Source organism: Drosophila mauritiana, chromosome 3L (assembly GCF_004382145.1).
Source record: "Drosophila mauritiana strain mau12 chromosome 3L, ASM438214v1, whole genome shotgun sequence".
Classification (NCBI taxonomy): domain Eukaryota; kingdom Metazoa; phylum Arthropoda; class Insecta; order Diptera; family Drosophilidae; genus Drosophila; species Drosophila mauritiana.
Window position 1 is genome coordinate 7,441,305 of NC_046669.1, and position 16,352 is coordinate 7,457,656.

General features: G+C 46.2%; 2 protein-coding genes across 18 annotated transcripts in view; both read right to left on the reverse strand.

Annotated features, from left to right (window-relative positions):
* Window positions 1-26: 26 nt before the first annotated feature.
* LOC117140948 (ankyrin-3) overlaps window positions 27-16,352 on the reverse strand; it is a 55,023-nt gene continuing 38,697 nt past the window's right edge. For 6 of the 17 annotated variants that reach the window (XM_033304149.1, XM_033304148.1, XM_033304166.1 and 3 more), the window contains exons 16-20: window positions 7,987-8,052; window positions 7,212-7,631; window positions 6,723-7,040; window positions 1,150-6,257; window positions 27-978 (exon numbers count right to left, since the gene is read on the reverse strand). In XM_033304149.1, the coding sequence (XP_033160040.1) occupies window positions 1,282-6,257; window positions 6,723-7,040; window positions 7,212-7,631; window positions 7,987-8,052 (5,780 nt within the window). In that variant the 3' untranslated portion in view covers window positions 27-978; window positions 1,150-1,281. Of the gene's footprint in view, window positions 979-1,149; window positions 6,258-6,722; window positions 7,041-7,211; window positions 7,632-7,659; window positions 7,869-7,986; window positions 8,053-10,634; window positions 10,711-10,894; window positions 14,547-14,774; window positions 16,272-16,352 lie in introns of those variants that run through there. The other 11 variants (XM_033304150.1, XM_033304151.1, XM_033304158.1 and 8 more) reach the window with 6 other exon arrangements.
* LOC117140953 lies at window positions 7,615-10,654 on the reverse strand. Its single transcript, XM_033304172.1, has 3 exons — window positions 8,421-10,654; window positions 7,987-8,052; window positions 7,615-7,631 (listed from the first exon to the last, which is right to left on the reverse strand). Exon 1 carries the CDS (start codon window positions 10,630-10,632, stop codon window positions 8,548-8,550), a length of 2,085 nt encoding a protein of 694 aa, XP_033160063.1. The 5' UTR covers window positions 10,633-10,654; the 3' UTR covers window positions 7,615-7,631; window positions 7,987-8,052; window positions 8,421-8,547.

The window sequence follows — 16,352 nt, forward strand, 5'->3', positions numbered from 1 at the left end:
ACCCATACATTTGAAATCCAATCAAAAATTGTATTAAGCATTTTATTTGGTTATTCATACGCGTGTGGGTTTACAATACAATAATGTTTTTTTTTTTTTTTAATATTTCTTGTATGTTTTTAACACAAATATTAGTTTTATTCATATTCCATTACAGTGGTGATGCTAAAACGTTTAAATCCTTTCAATAAGTAGGTTCTTTGACGAATACTCGTACACGCAAGATGTGCATTACGAAAATTAGCGATACACTTTATGGCTGTTTTTGTTGTATTTCTATGCGAATTAATTTCATATCTTGTCTGTATATGCTTTAAATTTGATCTATGCACTGGTTTTCAGATTGTATATTTATGTATATTTCACTGTTAAAATATGCAAGCGAAAAAATTTGCTTGGTTCTTGTAAAAAAATGAGACTTTAAAAGCATTTCACTTGCCACGCTTCAACTATTTCATTGCGTCCCCTTTTTCACATGCGTTTGTATAATTGCTTAAATTAAACTACAATAATAAGCGATTCATTTAATAATAAGTATCCTTCGTACATGTACATATATAATAACTACATCAAATTAAAAGCAAAGGTGTATTCCATTACAACGCCTAGCACAAAGATTTTCTGTTTTTGCCGTAACTTTTATTAATTTTCAAACATTAAAGCCAATAAGAAAATGCGTTGAATGGCTAATGCTTGCCATATATTCATATTCGTATTCATGTTTGCGATTTTATAGTTTTTATAAATATATAAAATATATATATTTGCCTTTAAAAACTCGTGTATGCACTTCAATATCATTAAAAATGTGTGTGTGTGTGTGTGTGTCTGTGTGTAGATGGAAAATGTCAAATTTGCTAATTAATAAATCCCTCTCGCTGTTCGATTTGAAATCGGTGATGTTTTCAGAGCCGGTAAAGATGCGTTCCTCGTCCAGAGATTCCTGCATTTGGTGCTGCGTCTAGAAGAGCGCCTTGTCTGCAAAAATATAACGAAAATAAATTGTTTAATAACCATTTGGTTTAAGTGGAGCGGCGAGTATTACTTTTCTCTGTCAAAGTTGAGCTCTGCTTCTAAATCGAAGACCAAGTAAAGACACAAAACAAAAGTAAAACGAAAAGCCGCGCAGCCTTGCCGTGTGATGCTTACCTAGCCAAATATTCTAAGTCACCGTTCAAGCCCCATTTTCATATGGGATTACGTGTGACATCTCATATATATATCTCTTTTCTTCTCCCTCTCGTTTTCTCTTTCTCTCTCTCTCCTAATCCCGTCCAGCGTTTAGTGGCCCTGTTGTGGCTTCTTGGCGAGATCGCGTCCTTCGTCCTCGACCACCGTGGATTCATCGTGAGACCAAAAACTGGCCGACATTTGCGACGACGACATGCCACCCACACCAGGGAACGAATCCTCCATGAGAGTGCTGGACGCACAGCTGGTTACGCTCCCGGACATCTGGGAGTTACCAGCGCTGGTTTGGTAGGTGGCCGTTGTGCCAGCCGAACTGGTTGTTTGCTCCACGCACATGTTTAGGGAATCCACCGACACGTCCTTTGACATGCCGGACTCATCCATTGGAAGTTCCTGAATGCCACCGCCCACATTTGTTGTTGTGGTTATCACCCTGGTCACCGTGTGTTCGTGTCCATCGGCATCCGTGCTGGTGGTAGTCGTGGTCGTGGTGGTGGTCAGTCCATCACCCAGTGTCACTCCTCCGCCGCTAACGAACTTGGTCATGAGATCCAACTGCTCGTCGCCGAAGGATTCTATGCTCTCCTGTCGCGAGTGTCGCTTGTCGATCTCCAGGGAATCAATGTCTGATCTCGTGGTGGCGTCCTTGGAGATGTCGAAGCTCTCGATGCTGCTGGTCATCATGTCATGACTCTTGCTGATCTCCATGCTATCGATGCTATCCTTTTCGGAATCCTGGCTGTCGATCTTAGACTTGGTATCCAACTCAGTGGTGCCCATGTCGGTGACTCTTCCTTGAACAGATCCTTCCTCCCGCTCCAGCTTCTGCTTCAGCAGGGCTTCGACTTGACTTGAGGGCACCACTTCGGTGCGGGTTACTGTGCGGGTAACCTTGGTCACCACAACATTACCCGTGGCTCCTTTATCGCTGCCATTGGATTTATTAGACTCATCAGAGCGCGAAAGTAGAGCAGCTTCCTCCCTGGCCTTGATCTCTATCAGGTGGGCTTCGATGCAGGCATTCTCGAGACCTTCAAAGTCTTTGAGACTTGAGACCGATACATCGTCACCGGGTGCAGTTCCACTGCCACTGTGACGAACCACATATCGGCGGGTGAAGCTTCCATTGCTCGAATCAGTGGAACCTTGGTGTGTGCGATTTCGGTTCTCTAGGGAAATGGCTTGCTCCAGGGACTCAAACTCCTGCAGACTACTCATTGAGACATCGTCGTGCTCGCCACGTGAATGATATCGCCGTGCCGCCACATCGTACTCGGGGGTGCTCGAAAAGGAATCCTTGAAGCTGCTGATACGGCTGCTGCCCACCTCGAACTCTCCGTCTTCCTCTTTAATGTCCTCCAATACGGCTCCGGCTAAATCATAAGGATATCGCAACTGGTTGTCGGTCAACTGCATCTCAACCCAGCGCTTGTTGGCAGCTGCCGTTTCACTGGAATCGCTCTCCTCCTGCTGTTCGCTACTACTGCTGGCTCCAGTGGGAGGACTTTCCTCGAACTCAAAGTTCAGGTCATCCTTGTAGAGTTGTGATCCGAGCTTGGGATCCGCAGGCGCTGACTTAATGATGATCTTCTCAACATCCTCGTCGTGCTTTTGCTCGTACTTAATTTGCTTAATCTTAATGCTCTGACCGCCCAGATCTACTTCGTTGGCCTCCTTGGCCACCTCCTCGATAATAACGAATTCATCCGAGATATCGGGTTGTTCGACCATTTCAAAGGAGTCTGGTGAATCAGGAGCCTTGCGATCATCGTATTCGGCTCCAACTTCGGCGCGCTTCAGTTCCTCGAGCTTCTGGCGGTATTGTTCCTGCACTCGTCGCTGAAAGTCCTGCTCCTTCTCCTCGGCCTTAGCCTTCTGATATACCGAGGTGTCGCTTGCCTTGTGCAATTCCTCCTCGGTGCGCACTTTGTAGAGTATTTTTTCGGGAAACTCGTCGGTCTCTTCCTCCAGAATGGGCGATTTGATGTCCTCCGTGACCATTATGTCGGGAATGTTTGAATAGTCCTGCATATTTTGGGAAGGGCGGCGCTCCTCGATCATCGCTGCCTCTGCCTCTAACTCCTCTGTGATACTGTCCTCCACGATAACCTCGGCTACCAACTGGGATGGTGTAAATGGACGCTTTTCCAGTTCGCCACTATGATCCATTTCGGCTGCCGCCTGTTTCTTCTTTTTGCTCTTTCGTTCTTTGGGGGAACGGAACTGGCGGGCATATTCCGATTCGTAGGGATCCGTGTCAGATTCGCTTTCCGATTCCTTGCCTTCACCCAGTAATGCAACTTCCTTGTCCAAGTTTTTCAAGGCATCTCCCGAAATGCTCTCATTTCGCTTGTGACCCCGGCGTTTTGATTCCCCTCCCGGGGGAGTACTGGCATTAGAATCCTGCGGTGAATGTTCCTTGCTCTCCATTTCCAGCATGAATGTGGCATCTTCCGGCACTGAGGCAGATGGAATAGACTCGTCATGGCCGTACTGGAAACCCTCGATACCGGTCAATGAAGAGGATCCGGCGGATCCAATAATATCATCAAAGTTCTCTACAACGGTATCAATGTTGGATGTGCTTGACATGCTCACGGAAAGAATACTGCCTTCGTCCAGGCTAGAGGCCAACTTGGACTCGTCAATGGACCGACGTGGATCTCCGTGATACAACAGAATGTCCTCGCCTTTTTCACTCTCCCGCGGACTATCCACCTTGCTGTCCTCCAGAGGATAGGCCAGGCCCCATGTGCGCTCTGCCTCCTTTGGCTTGGGATATTCCTCGATTTGCGCCACCTCTACGGGCAAGGGCTCCTCGTCCAGACTTTTTGGCTTGAAAATCATTTCCTGGGAGCGCTTCATCAGGCTTTGCTGTTCGCTAGTTGGATAGGCAGTTCCCGGAAGTTCTACACTCTCATCACTGTCCTCGTCATCAGCTTGAAGATCGCGCAGACGCGACATCTCTTCGGCTTCAAAAGCATCGACTTCGGCAGAGGAGGCCACCAACGTCTCCGACAGCTCGGACACATCAATGCTGGCCAAATTGGCCGAAGTCTCCGACTGTGAATCTAAGCTACTGCTTCCGAGTGTGCTGACTGCACTAATATATTCGGTTCCCTCCGTGCGGCCAGTGGTGGTGAATTCCCTTGCGGTTTGGTAATCACTTGAGGTACCAGTGCCTGTGGTGGTCACTAGGTTATCCAAGTCTGAAGACAAAGGTCGACTTTGAGTCTTGTCGAAGCTTCTGTGGAAGCTCTCGCTTGAGCTGGAGGTGTCTACATCGGGAATAGACCAACGGTTAATGGAATCCGGCGATGTCTCGGTTTTAAGTCGATGAACCACAACATCAATTGGTCTCATGGATTGATCAGACGAAAGCTCTTCAAAAGTGCTAGTTGTTAAGGACTTTTCGGTTGCAACCTCATCAGCAACCACACTTGCGACGGCCAATTTCTCGGAATAATAATCTTCCATGGAACTGAAATCCTCGGCGGTTTCAGTGGAAATGAAGCCCAATGAGGCTTGTTCCTCCTTTGCCACGTGCTCTTCCATGGAGCTCAACTCTTCGGCTGTGCCGGTGGAAATGAAACCTAGGTCATCGCGTCTTTCCCCTCTGCCAAAGACATCTTGGGCATAATGGGCCATGGCAGCTTGTTTATTGAGGGTCTCCTTGATTGTGGTGTCGAACAGACCCTCTGGAGGCTGTGTACTATCCAAAGTGGAGGTCTGCATGCTTGCTTCTGGTATGCCTATGAATGAAGAGATGTCCTCGTTCTCAACTGCAAAAGTGTATTCCTGAGGCACGGTACTCGATCCAAGTTCTGAAGGGATTAAGTCTTTCTCCTCCTTAAACGACTTGTGATCACTACTGGAGTGATCCTCTGATACCTGTCCTTCGGCAAGAATTTCATCTACGTGAAACTTATCCAGCGTACTCTTCATGCTGGCTTCTTGGGGTTGTTGAGGCGAGTGAACTACTTTTGGTTTGCCCTCAGTTGGGATTTCTTTTTCTGATGTTTCCCACTCACTTTTTTCTAAGGGCAATTCAAACTTATCAGTGGAGGCTGCCTTCTCTGAGATTGTATTTACAATTTCCGGAATTTCCTTACTGGACTCATCAGGATCTTCGCTGCTCGAAGGAGCTATTTCAATGATGGCTCGACCGCTGGATCCGGTGGATGTGGTCAAGCTCTCCTCGGTCGTTACCTTGGATAACTTTTGCTCTGCAGTCTTGTCCTTATCAGCATTCTCAAATTCAAGTATGTCATTCCGAGTTTCCGAGCCTTGTCTGGTTATCTTGCTGTCCATTGCTGTAGGATCTTCTGGCTTCATCGTGATAAACTCTTTGAAAACATCGTTGGCTTCGTCAGAGTCAACAGAGACCTCCTTCATTAGGGAAATATCCTTAGCATCAATTCCAATTTCGCCCTGAGCTTCCTCCTCTTGCGGTGTTACACTTGCAGATCTCGTCGAGGTCTTGATGATAACATTACGACTTGATTCCCCAATATAAAAGCTAGTGGTCTTTTCGGCACCCTCAGACTTTTCAGTGTCGGCATCATCGACAGAAATCTCACTCGTTGGCTCGAAGCTTTCGGTGTGGTCCTCCGAAACAGTGGTGGTGGTGACTATGTCCCGAAGCTGGGACCGAATAGAGAGCTCTGTGGAGGGCTCGTCCGTCTTGGAAATGTCCTCTGTGAGCTCAAAACTCCTCAGACTAATGCTATCGGACTGTTCAGCTAGGGCAGCCAGGTTTTCAAAAGGTTCCGTGTGCTTGATAGGGGCACGCGGCTTTGGAACCGGTGCGGTGGCATCAAAACTAATATCAATCGGTATTTCGGGCTTGGGCACTGGGCCAGGAATGGTAGTGCTATCGGTGCCTTCGGAGACGGGGGAGCTTGCTTTGAGTACTCTTGGTTTTGGTGTGGGTGTATCGTGGCTGGTGGTAGTGAATGCATTGGTTACTACCGCCGGCTCAGTTTCGGTTTTGCTTTCCGATTCTTTCGACGGTGGTACGGGAGTGGTATCGGTTTCACTTGAGTTTGGTAAATCGCCGCCTGTTTCTACAAAACAATAGGTGTGAAAACGAAAGCAATTTTAAAAGTGTTGTGAAAGTCGAGAACAAAAGATGAGGAAGAGTAAATACGATTACGGGATAGAAACAGGAAATAGAGTAGGTGAGTTAAGGGCATATGCATTCAAGTATATGTATGGTTAGCATAGGAAACACAAGTTCACAGAGATAGATAGGTAGTATAGGTTAGTATAGGAGAGCATGCACATTTCATATGATATGAGTACAAAATGAATTAAAAAATTTAAATGCAATTAGAGCTCAACTTGAACAATCAAAAAGTAATCATTGGCCGCGATTTTGTATCTGCCATTTCGCTAGGACAACACAAATCAAAAGGATACAGCACATACAACTAGAGTGAGTCTTTTTGCTCTGTCAACGGCATTAAAATAGGCAAAGGAAAAGGAAAATCATAGCTTATTACTAGGCGCTTCGCTTTTGCTTGGGGTACCTGCGATGAGATCTTGTATATCGTTATCGGGAGTTATTTGGTTTTGTGCCATATCGGCCATGGTGTTGGTCGTGGGCGAAACGCTTTCGTCCCAGCTAAGTTTGGAAAAGTCGCCCTGCAGGGCGCTGATCTCGTCCTCGGGCACCGACATCTCAAACGCCTCATCGAACTTAGCGCTTACATCGTCCATGTCCGTGGATAGTTTCTCGATCTTACGATCAATGCGCCTGGCTCGCGTTTCGTTCTCGTCTTCAGCCTGATTTCGACTACTCGCTACTGGAAATGATACGGGTACGGATTCGAGAACTGCAACCGGATCTATATGGTACATGTCACATGGGAGGCGGAATGGGAGCAAAAAGCAAACAATTCAGGAGATCGGTTATAGCCAACGGACTAATCAACACTATGCGTTCTAATTCGCCTCAAGCTACTATCCTAAGTTCTAGGCTAGCGTTGGGACTACCTCATATCTATTTGGTATGTTACCTTTTGCCGCCGATGTACTTGGGACAGCAGACTGGGACTGCTGCTGTTGGAACTGAGTGGTAATTGTCGTTGTCATGGTGGTGGTCGTGTTCTGGGCATGCAAGGGTAAATGTATATGCTCGTCGGTGAAGCTCATGTTGTCGTCAAACGACTTGCCCGACATGGACTCAATGGTGGGCGATTTGATAACATCGACGCCGCCGATATCGTCGCATGTGATGGCATAATTCTCACTTTCTGAGTTGTAGTCCAGCTTAGCGATCTCGTGGCCATTGGCCTGATGGCCTTGACTCTCAATGATCTCGACACTTTCTTCAAGTACGCGATCCACCAGAATATTGGCTTCCTCGCGAATGCGTGCCACAAGATCTCCACCTTCGCCATCACTATCATCATCACCACCACCAACTTTAACATCACCTGGAAGACAATTGCACAGTTCAATGGTAGGTAGAAATTGGACAGATTGAAATAGAAAGTGAGAGCGCGTTAGAAAGTAAGTTCAAGCTTTTGGAAATCATGTAGAGCATGAGAAGCGAGCAGAATGTGGAGGATTATGTGTGATAGCTGATGGCGGTGAGGTTGATTGGTGATGTGAGCGAGATCTGAGGCACTGAGTCATAAGATTATATCAAACATAATTCCGCTGTCAATGAGCTTTAATTGCATTTAGGAAACAAATACGAACAACTGATCAATTTGGCATACTAATGAAGCACTATGTATTACAATAATTATGACAAGCAAAAGTTAAGTATAGTGAACTAAAACATACCAATTTCATGTGAGATCTTTGCGGTGTCCAGACTGGATAGGTCTACTTTTCTTTCCTGAAGGGTTTCTGCAATAAATAAATCCAATGTTAGACGAGCTCCAGTTATGCGAGGAACAAACACAAAAGTGACCTAGAACTACGTTATATTAATCTACAAACGAAATGATAATGAATGATTTACAGACAATCGAAACAAGAACAAACGAAACGAATTTGAAATATCACTTTAGTTAGCATCAAGTACGATTGGGGAATTACAATAGATAGTGAGTGTTAGTACAACGACGCATAGGTGATGCTAGAAATTTGTTAGTATGGCACGGGTACAGAGGTTAGTCGTATGGGAGCGATGCGAGTAGATTTAAGGCTTTTTGCTGCTTTTATTGTGGTAAGAACGTTAACGAAAATGTTTGGTAATTGTTGGCTTTACTTACAAAATGCTTGAGAGTGTGTGTGTTGGGTTTTCGTATCTATGAACACTTATTAACTATTGTTGAGATATATTTTGGCAACAGCTTGGGACTGACTCGAGTCGGATTGGCTGAGGACACGGGCAGCACGCTAGTTGCCTCCCCTGGCGGCTGACTCGTCAGACTCAACATACTCAACGTCGGTATGGGCATCTCGGATGACGCCTTTAGCATGTAGCTTCTCGGCCTCGCTGTTGAAACAGCGACCACTCTTCTCGTGCACCACCGTATAGCTCTCGTTCAACATATCATTCAGCTCCTTACTGTTGCTGTTGGCCACTGGAACGGCCGGTGGTTCCAGAGCATCCTCCGCATCCGAGGGCAATTGAACGTCCTCAACATCGGTATGTTCCTGATTTATCATATCATCCTTAAGCAGACGGAAGTGATGCGGTTGTGGCTTTGTCTTGCCGCTGGTTCTATCACCTGTCGATAGCGGTGGTACGTCGGAGACATCGGAGATGTCGGAGACATCATCGGTGGATACATCCTCTGATTCTGAGGATTTGTCCGCATTTGATCCCTTTGCCTGTTGTTTCAGCTGCTCCACGCGCTTCACGCCCAAAGGTAAACCGCATTCACTTAGGTCCATATCCTCGACGTCTGTGACTCCATCCTCTTTGCCCTTCACGGCGTCCAGTAGTTTATTCTTGCCCTTGCTTAGAGTCCGGGTCTTCAACTTCTTGCGGCGATTTATTCCGGCCACGAAGATTTCCTCAACATCTGTTACGGACTCGGCATTGGTCTGTACCTCCAGACGCTTGTTTTGCTGCTGTTTCAATAGTTCATTGGATACAATTACTTCGTTTTCAATTAGACTCGGTCCTCCCATTGCTGCATCCTCAGCAACTGAATGTTGAAGGCTCCACTCATCGGCACACGAATAGTCCTCGGAATCGGTGTGAATCATATCCTTCAGGTGGTTGTAAATGCCAAACTCGTAGTTGGTGTCCATGGGCATAACATTGGTTATTGTGTCCCCGTACTTGTCCTCCTTCAGTTCCACTACTTCGCGATGGGGCAGTGGTAAGACCTCGTGGCAGATTGAACGAATTTCCGGTTCACCACTGGTGGATAGCGAACTGTCTTCACAGAACATGTCCTCGACATCAGTAAGGCAGGTCCCATCATCGCCAGACGCAAGGATTATGGCACGTGGTATGGGTTGTTCGTCCTCCTCCTCGTTGTCAAAGCTATCTTCGGCGGCAGAGTCGTCGATACCCTCAACGTCAGTTAAAACCTCTTCGTTTTTTGAGGCCAGCTGAAGGAAATTTTTCTGTCCAGGCGTGGGTATACTGCACTTCGAGTTTCGACGTGGCTGTCCGCTGGCACTAACGAAGGCCACATCAATAGGTGGAAAACTAGTCTCACTTGCACTCTGGCTCAAAGCAGCTGCGCCCTCAGACTCAGACTCGGATTCGGAACAGGCAATGTTGCAAACCTCTTCGTGACCACTATCGGATACCTCCAAAACTTCATCCTCGGACATGCCACGCACCGCAATACCTGTGCAATCGGACATGGCTGAGGCCAAATCGCTTATATCACTAATCACAGAAACATCTTCATATTGATCGGAGTCGTCTTGGTTCTTCTCGCCATCTGCTATGTTTACGCGCCCCTGATCTCCCACAGCTTGATCCAGGTCAACGCATACTGATTTCTCACAACCAAATCCAACTTCGGAATCGGTGTCGTAGTCCTCGCAATCAGTCAGATAGTCTGCCAGACCATTCAGGTTTTGTGCTTGCACGAAATCTCCGGCTTTTATTTCACAGCTCTCCTTGGCATCATTATCGACGGCTTCTTGGTTCTGGAGTCCCTGTTGGAGAAACTCTCTTAGCGACAGCTTTAGTTCTGGGTATGCTGTGCTCTTCTCATCATCTTCCGATTCTGTATCGTAGTCCTCCACATCAGTCACATCGTTGTCTCCCATATTCGCTTTGGGATGAGCTTTGGGCTTCAGGGAGGAGTTACAAGAATTTCGACGGGAGCTTGGTTTTAGTACCTCCACCTGACTGTCGAAATCTTCGACATCGGTTACGCCCCCGCCGCCATTGCGCCCATAGTCCATGTCATTGCTATCTGTGTCGTGGGATGACGATGAGGAGGATAAGTCGGAATGGGTGGATCGCTTGTCGGCAGTTACGGATATAGTTGGGAGTTTCTTGGACATTATGTTAGGCTTTAGTTGGTGGGTCTTTGCTATTGTGTATTATGGCTTGAGTTTGACGGCTTTAATTTTTTATGTTTGCTATTTGTGGAGAATAAGTTAAAAATGGGTTAAGTGAAAGCATTTCATACATAGGCATATCAATAAGAAAAGTTGCATTTTGATAACTAAGCCCTAGATATGATGGGTATCGCAGCTAAGCTTATCTTAAGTATCATTGTGATCTCGACCTAACAAGTATCTTGAATATAAGTACCATAGTTACCTTTGGAAATGCTGCCCTTCTCCACCTCTACCTCCGCCTCCAGGTGACTCTCTCCAAAAGCCACAGGCATCGACAGAGAAGGATCAAGGGCAGCAGCAATGGCACCGCTACTGTGGTGGTGGTGTTGCTGATGATGGTGATGCTGTTGCTGGCGACGGAGGGTCTCCTCAATAAGGGCCAGGGGACTGCGGGTGGGCTTGGGCGAGCCGGGACTGGCGGCCAGCAGACGATCAGGATCACCGGAGCCTAACATGGGTAAGGCAACGGAGTCCGAGAGACTGGAGTCGGTGGTGTCGATGAAACTGACATCGAACTCGTTAATGCACCTCTGCTGATCGCTGCTTGTCGCGGAGGGTGGACGCACAGACATGATCGTGTGGTGTTCTACATCAAACTCTGGCTGTCGGTAGACCACCTCGAGCGGCTTGTCGGGGCCGAAGGTTTTAGTGAACACCTCGCTGGTTAGCACCTTGCGACTGTTGCTGCCGCTACCGGAGGATGATGAGGTAGAACTTTTTGTACTATCGCTTGATTTAATGGAACGTATGGTTATCACCTCACAGTCGTCATCAACGAGCACGGTGCTAACAGCGCTGGTGGTTGCTGTTGGTTCCCGGTGCACCCGTACGGTCGATGTCGAAACAACCGCTCCACTTGCTCGCCGGATGTTGGTCAAGTCCTTGTCCGTTTTGCGGCTAACCGTGCTAACGGATCGCACACTTCGTCGCGTACTATTTGAAGAACCGCTGGCACTGGTGGTGCCGCTTCCCGAGTTCGAACTCGACTCGTTCATCGTGTCCTTCATCTTCTTTTGCAGCCTTGGCTCCATGGAGCTCGCCACGATTCTGGTCGATGTCGCTGTGGTGGTCATGGTGCCACTGGATTCACTTACTTTGCTTACCGTTCGCTTTACTGGTTTCTTATTGTCTACCTGAGGTCTCTTGACGGTGTCATCACTCTTGCTTAGCTTTGCTGCAGTCCTTGCACTGGAAGACACGCTAATCGGAACTTTAGTGCGCTGTATAGTGGCTGTGGTCTTCTTCAGAAGCTTGTTGTCGGTTTCTATGGAAGTTTTGGAGACAAGTTTCTTGGCTGAATTAGCTGATTGTGTCTTCATGCTTTTGGTTTCTTGGCTCTTGGAGCCTATCACGTTTGCTAGCTTATTTTCCTTGGATGTTTGTCGTTTGTATAGGCGATCGGTGCTTTTCATTAGGGATTCCTTGCTATCGCTCTGTGAGCCTCTCTTAATCTGGGAACGGGGCTGTGCTGGTTTCTGTTCAGCAATCGAGTTTTTTTGTTTCGTTATTTGGGTTGTGGACTTTGTCAAGGCACTTGTTACAGTTTGTGATCTTCGAGTACTTTTAGTTAGGGCCGGAGTTGGCGATTTGGGTGGTGCCGGCGACTTTGGAGATGCCAAGCTGACATTCTGGCCAATGTCGCCATCGCCACTCAAACCGTACCTCATGCTGTGGGCCAGGGTGGGTTGCATGTATCTGTGGGTGGCAGACGGTGTCGGAGTTTTCCGCTTCTCAACGTGCTCTTGGCTGGCAATTCGCTCAGTCTTTTTGGAACTCTTTTCTGTAAGCTCTTTGGTAGAATGAGTGGCAGTTGTTTTACTTTTGTTTACGGTTTTCTTATCTGTCTTTGTGGGCTTTGACTGTGGACTAAACGATCGAGGTGAGGCATTGTAGGGTATTCGCGTCACATCAGTTTTAACCCTGGGTCTTGGGGTGGTAGAACGACTGCCTTCACCTTGCGGTTGGCTTTCGTAGAAAATGGAACTCGAAGCAGGACTTGATGATCTCTCGAAGTGTATTTCACTTATCACACGACTAGTAGCGGAAGCTGAACTGGTAGTTGTTGAAGTAGAGCTTGTGACTGAACGTCGTGACTCGGTCTTATTTGATAGTTTTGATTTGTCAGTGGTTATTGTTTTTCTAATCGGAATTTGTTTGACAGTAGTAGTCTTTGCTGGAGAAACTGGCTTGGGCTTAGGCTTTTCCCTAACCGTGAGTGTTCTTTTGCTAATAATTGACTTATTCATTGGTTTTGCAGAGGAATCCTCTAATATTTTTCCCGTCTCTGACTTAATTATTTTTTTCGGTTGTGATCTAACTGGTACCTTTTTAACTGGGTCTATTGATTTCTGTTCATCGTCTAAATTTACAAAGTAAGCAACGGGACGAACTTCTTGTGAATCAGTTTCTTTAACCTGGGCGCAATAGAGTTTATCTTCCATGGAAATATTTGGAATGAACTTTGCATTCTTAAGTGTATCTTCAACTATTTCTTCAACGGAACGACCTTCATCTACAACCTGTTCCCTAATATTTCTAGTTTTCTGAACACTCTTGAGTGTTTCGTCAACAATTTTTTGTACTTCAGCATCACCAGCCCTGATAGTATCCTCCACAATCTGTTGAACAGACCGATTTTCTTCGATATCAGAAACCAAATCAACGCCTAATTGATGATCTAGATAGCTTAGCTGAGTCTCACATTTCTGTGAAATGGGGCTGATTGTTTTTGACTTTTCTCCAGAATGCTGAGAAATACCCTGATCGTCTATAAAAGGAGTTACCAATAAAGTCTTCTGAACTGGATCGGATATTGGATTAGATATCTGTGTATCAAGCGTTGCTCTAATAGAGCTTTCTGATTTAAAGTTGGTTTGAGTTGAGGCTGAAATTTCCTCTGTCATAAAAGGTATAATATTCTTGGGACATATGCCAGACAAACCGGTTCCCTTCCGTCCATCGTCCGAATATTCTGTATGACTGGGCTTATCAGTCTCCACGACCGACTTGGAACTGTCGTCTGGTTTAGCTAGGACCTTTTCGTCTTTCTTCTCAGGCGACTTTGGTTTTTCTTCAGGATGGAGAGGAGATTTAACCCCACCACCTGTAACACCAGTTACCAATGAAGTTGGGTGGCTAATAGGCTTGTCTTGTGGCTTGGGAATATTTATTTCGTCATCAGTTTCATCGTCCGAATATTCTTTAGGACTGGGCTTATCAGTCTCAACGACCGACTTGGAACTGTCGTCTGGTTTAGCTAGGACCTTTTCGTCTTTCTTCTCAGGCGACTTTGGTTTTTCCTCAGAATGGAGAGGAGACATAACCCCACCACCTGTAACACCAGTTACCAAAGAAGTTGGGTGGCTAATAGGCTTGTCTTGTGGCTTGGGAATATCTATTTCGTCATCAGTTTCATCGTCCGAATATTCTTTAGGACTGGGCTTATCAGTCTCAACGACCGACTTGGAACTGTCGTCTGGTTTAGCTAGGACCTTTTCGTCTTTCTTCTCAGGCGACTTTGGTTTTTCCTCAGAATGGAGAGGAGACATAACCCCACCACCTGTAACACCAGTTACCAAAGAAGTTGGGTGGCTAATAGGCTTGTCTTGTGGCTTGGGAATATCTATTTCGTCATCAGTTTCATCGTCCGAATATTCTTTAGGAATGGGCTTATCAGTCTCCACGACCGACTTGGAACTGTCGTCTGGTTTAGCTAGGACCTTTTCGTCTTTCTTCTCAGGCGACTTTGGTTTTTCTTCAGAATGGAGAGGAGATTTAACGCCACCACCTGTAACACCAGTTACCAAAGAAGTTGGGTGGCTAATAGGCTTGTCTTGTGGCTTGGGAATATCTATTTCGTCATCGGTTTCATCGTCCGAATATTCTTTAGGACTGGGCCTATCAGTCTCAACGACCGACTTGGAACTGTCGTCTGGTTTAGCTAGGACCTTTTCGTCTTTCTTCTCAGGCGACTTTGGTTTTTCCTCAGGAAGATGAGGAGATTTAACCACACCACCTGTAACACCAGTTACCAAAGAAGTTGGGTGGCTAATAGGCTTGTCTTGTGGCTTGGGAATATCCATTTCGTCATCAGTTTCATCGTCCGAATACTCCTTTAACATAGGCTTTACTGACTCTTTTGGTGCCTTGTCTCCTACTGAGGTTGGGATCTTATCGTCTTTCAATTGTGGAAGCGAATCAATCGGTTTAACTATCTTGGTATCCTCTGTTGTTATACTAGTGCTTGCTAACTTAATAGTTGTTTGAACTGTTGTTGAACTTTCTTCTGCCTTGAAGGAAATAACATCTCTGGCCTTTACGTCAGGGATAGTAGTGAAGGGTGTCACTGATGAAGTTGCTTCCCTAAAAGGCTTGTCTTGTGGCTTGGGAATATCTATTTCGTCATCGGTTTCATCGTCCGAATATTCTTTAGGACTGGGCCTATCAGTCTCAACGACCGACTTGGAACTGTCGTCTGGTTTAGCTAGGACCTTTTCGTCTTTCTTCTCAGGCGACTTTGGTTTTTCTTCAGGATGGAGAGGAGATTTAACCCCACCACCTGTAACACCAGTTACAAAAGAAGTTGGGTGGCTAATAGGCTTGTCTTGTGACTTGGGAATATCTATTTCGTCATCGGTTTCATCGTCCGAATATTCTTTAGGACTGGGCTTATCAGTCTCAACGACCGACTTGGAACTGTCGTCTGGTTTAGCTAGGACCTTTTCGTCTTTCTTCTCAGGCGACTTTGGTTTTTCTTCAGGATGGAGAGGAGATTTAACCCCACCACCTGTAACACCAGTTACAAAAGAAGTTGGGTGGCTAATAGGCTTGTCTTGTGACTTGGGAATATCTATTTCGTCATCAGTTTCATCGTCCGAATATTCTTTAGGACTGGGCTTATCAGTCTCAACGACCGACTTGGAACTGTCGTCTGGTTTAGCTAGGACCTTTTCGTCTTTCTTCTCAGGCGACTTTGGTTTTTCCTCAGAATGGAGAGGAGACATAACCCCACCACCTGTAACACCAGTTACCAAAGAAGTTGGGTGGCTAATAGGCTTGTCTTGTGGCTTGGGAATATCTATTTCGTCATCAGTTTCATCGTCCGAATATTCTTTAGGAATGGGCTTATCAGTCTCCACGACCGACTTGGAACTGTCGTCTGGTTTAGCTAGGACCTTTTCGTCTTTCTTCTCAGGCGACTTTGGTTTTTCCTCAGAATGGAGAGGAGACATAACCCCACCACCTGTAACACCAGTTACCAAAGAAGTTGGGTGGCTAATAGGCTTGTCTTGTGGCTTGGGAATATCTATTTCGTCATCAGTTTCATCGTCCGAATATTCTTTAGGACTGGGCTTATCAGTCTCAACGACCGACTTGGAACTGTCGTCTGGTTTAGCTAGGACCTTTTCGTCTTTCTTCTCAGGCGACTTTGGTTTTTCCTCAGAATGGAGAGGAGACATAACCCCACCACCTGTAACACCAGTTACCAAAGAAGTTGGGTGGCTAATAGGCTTGTCTTGTGGCTTGGGAATATCCATTTCGTCATCAGTTTCATCGTCCGAATACTCCTTTAACATAGGCTTTACTGACTCTTTGTCTCCTGCCTTGTCTCCTACTGAGGTTGGGATCTTATCGTCTTTCAATTGTGGAAGCGAATCAAT

What these genes read in the sequence shown, in the direction of transcription:
- LOC117140953 (XM_033304172.1), bottom strand. Translation starts at nt 10,632, where the DNA reads ATGTCCAAGAAACTCCCAACTATATCCGTAACTGCCGACAAGCGATCC.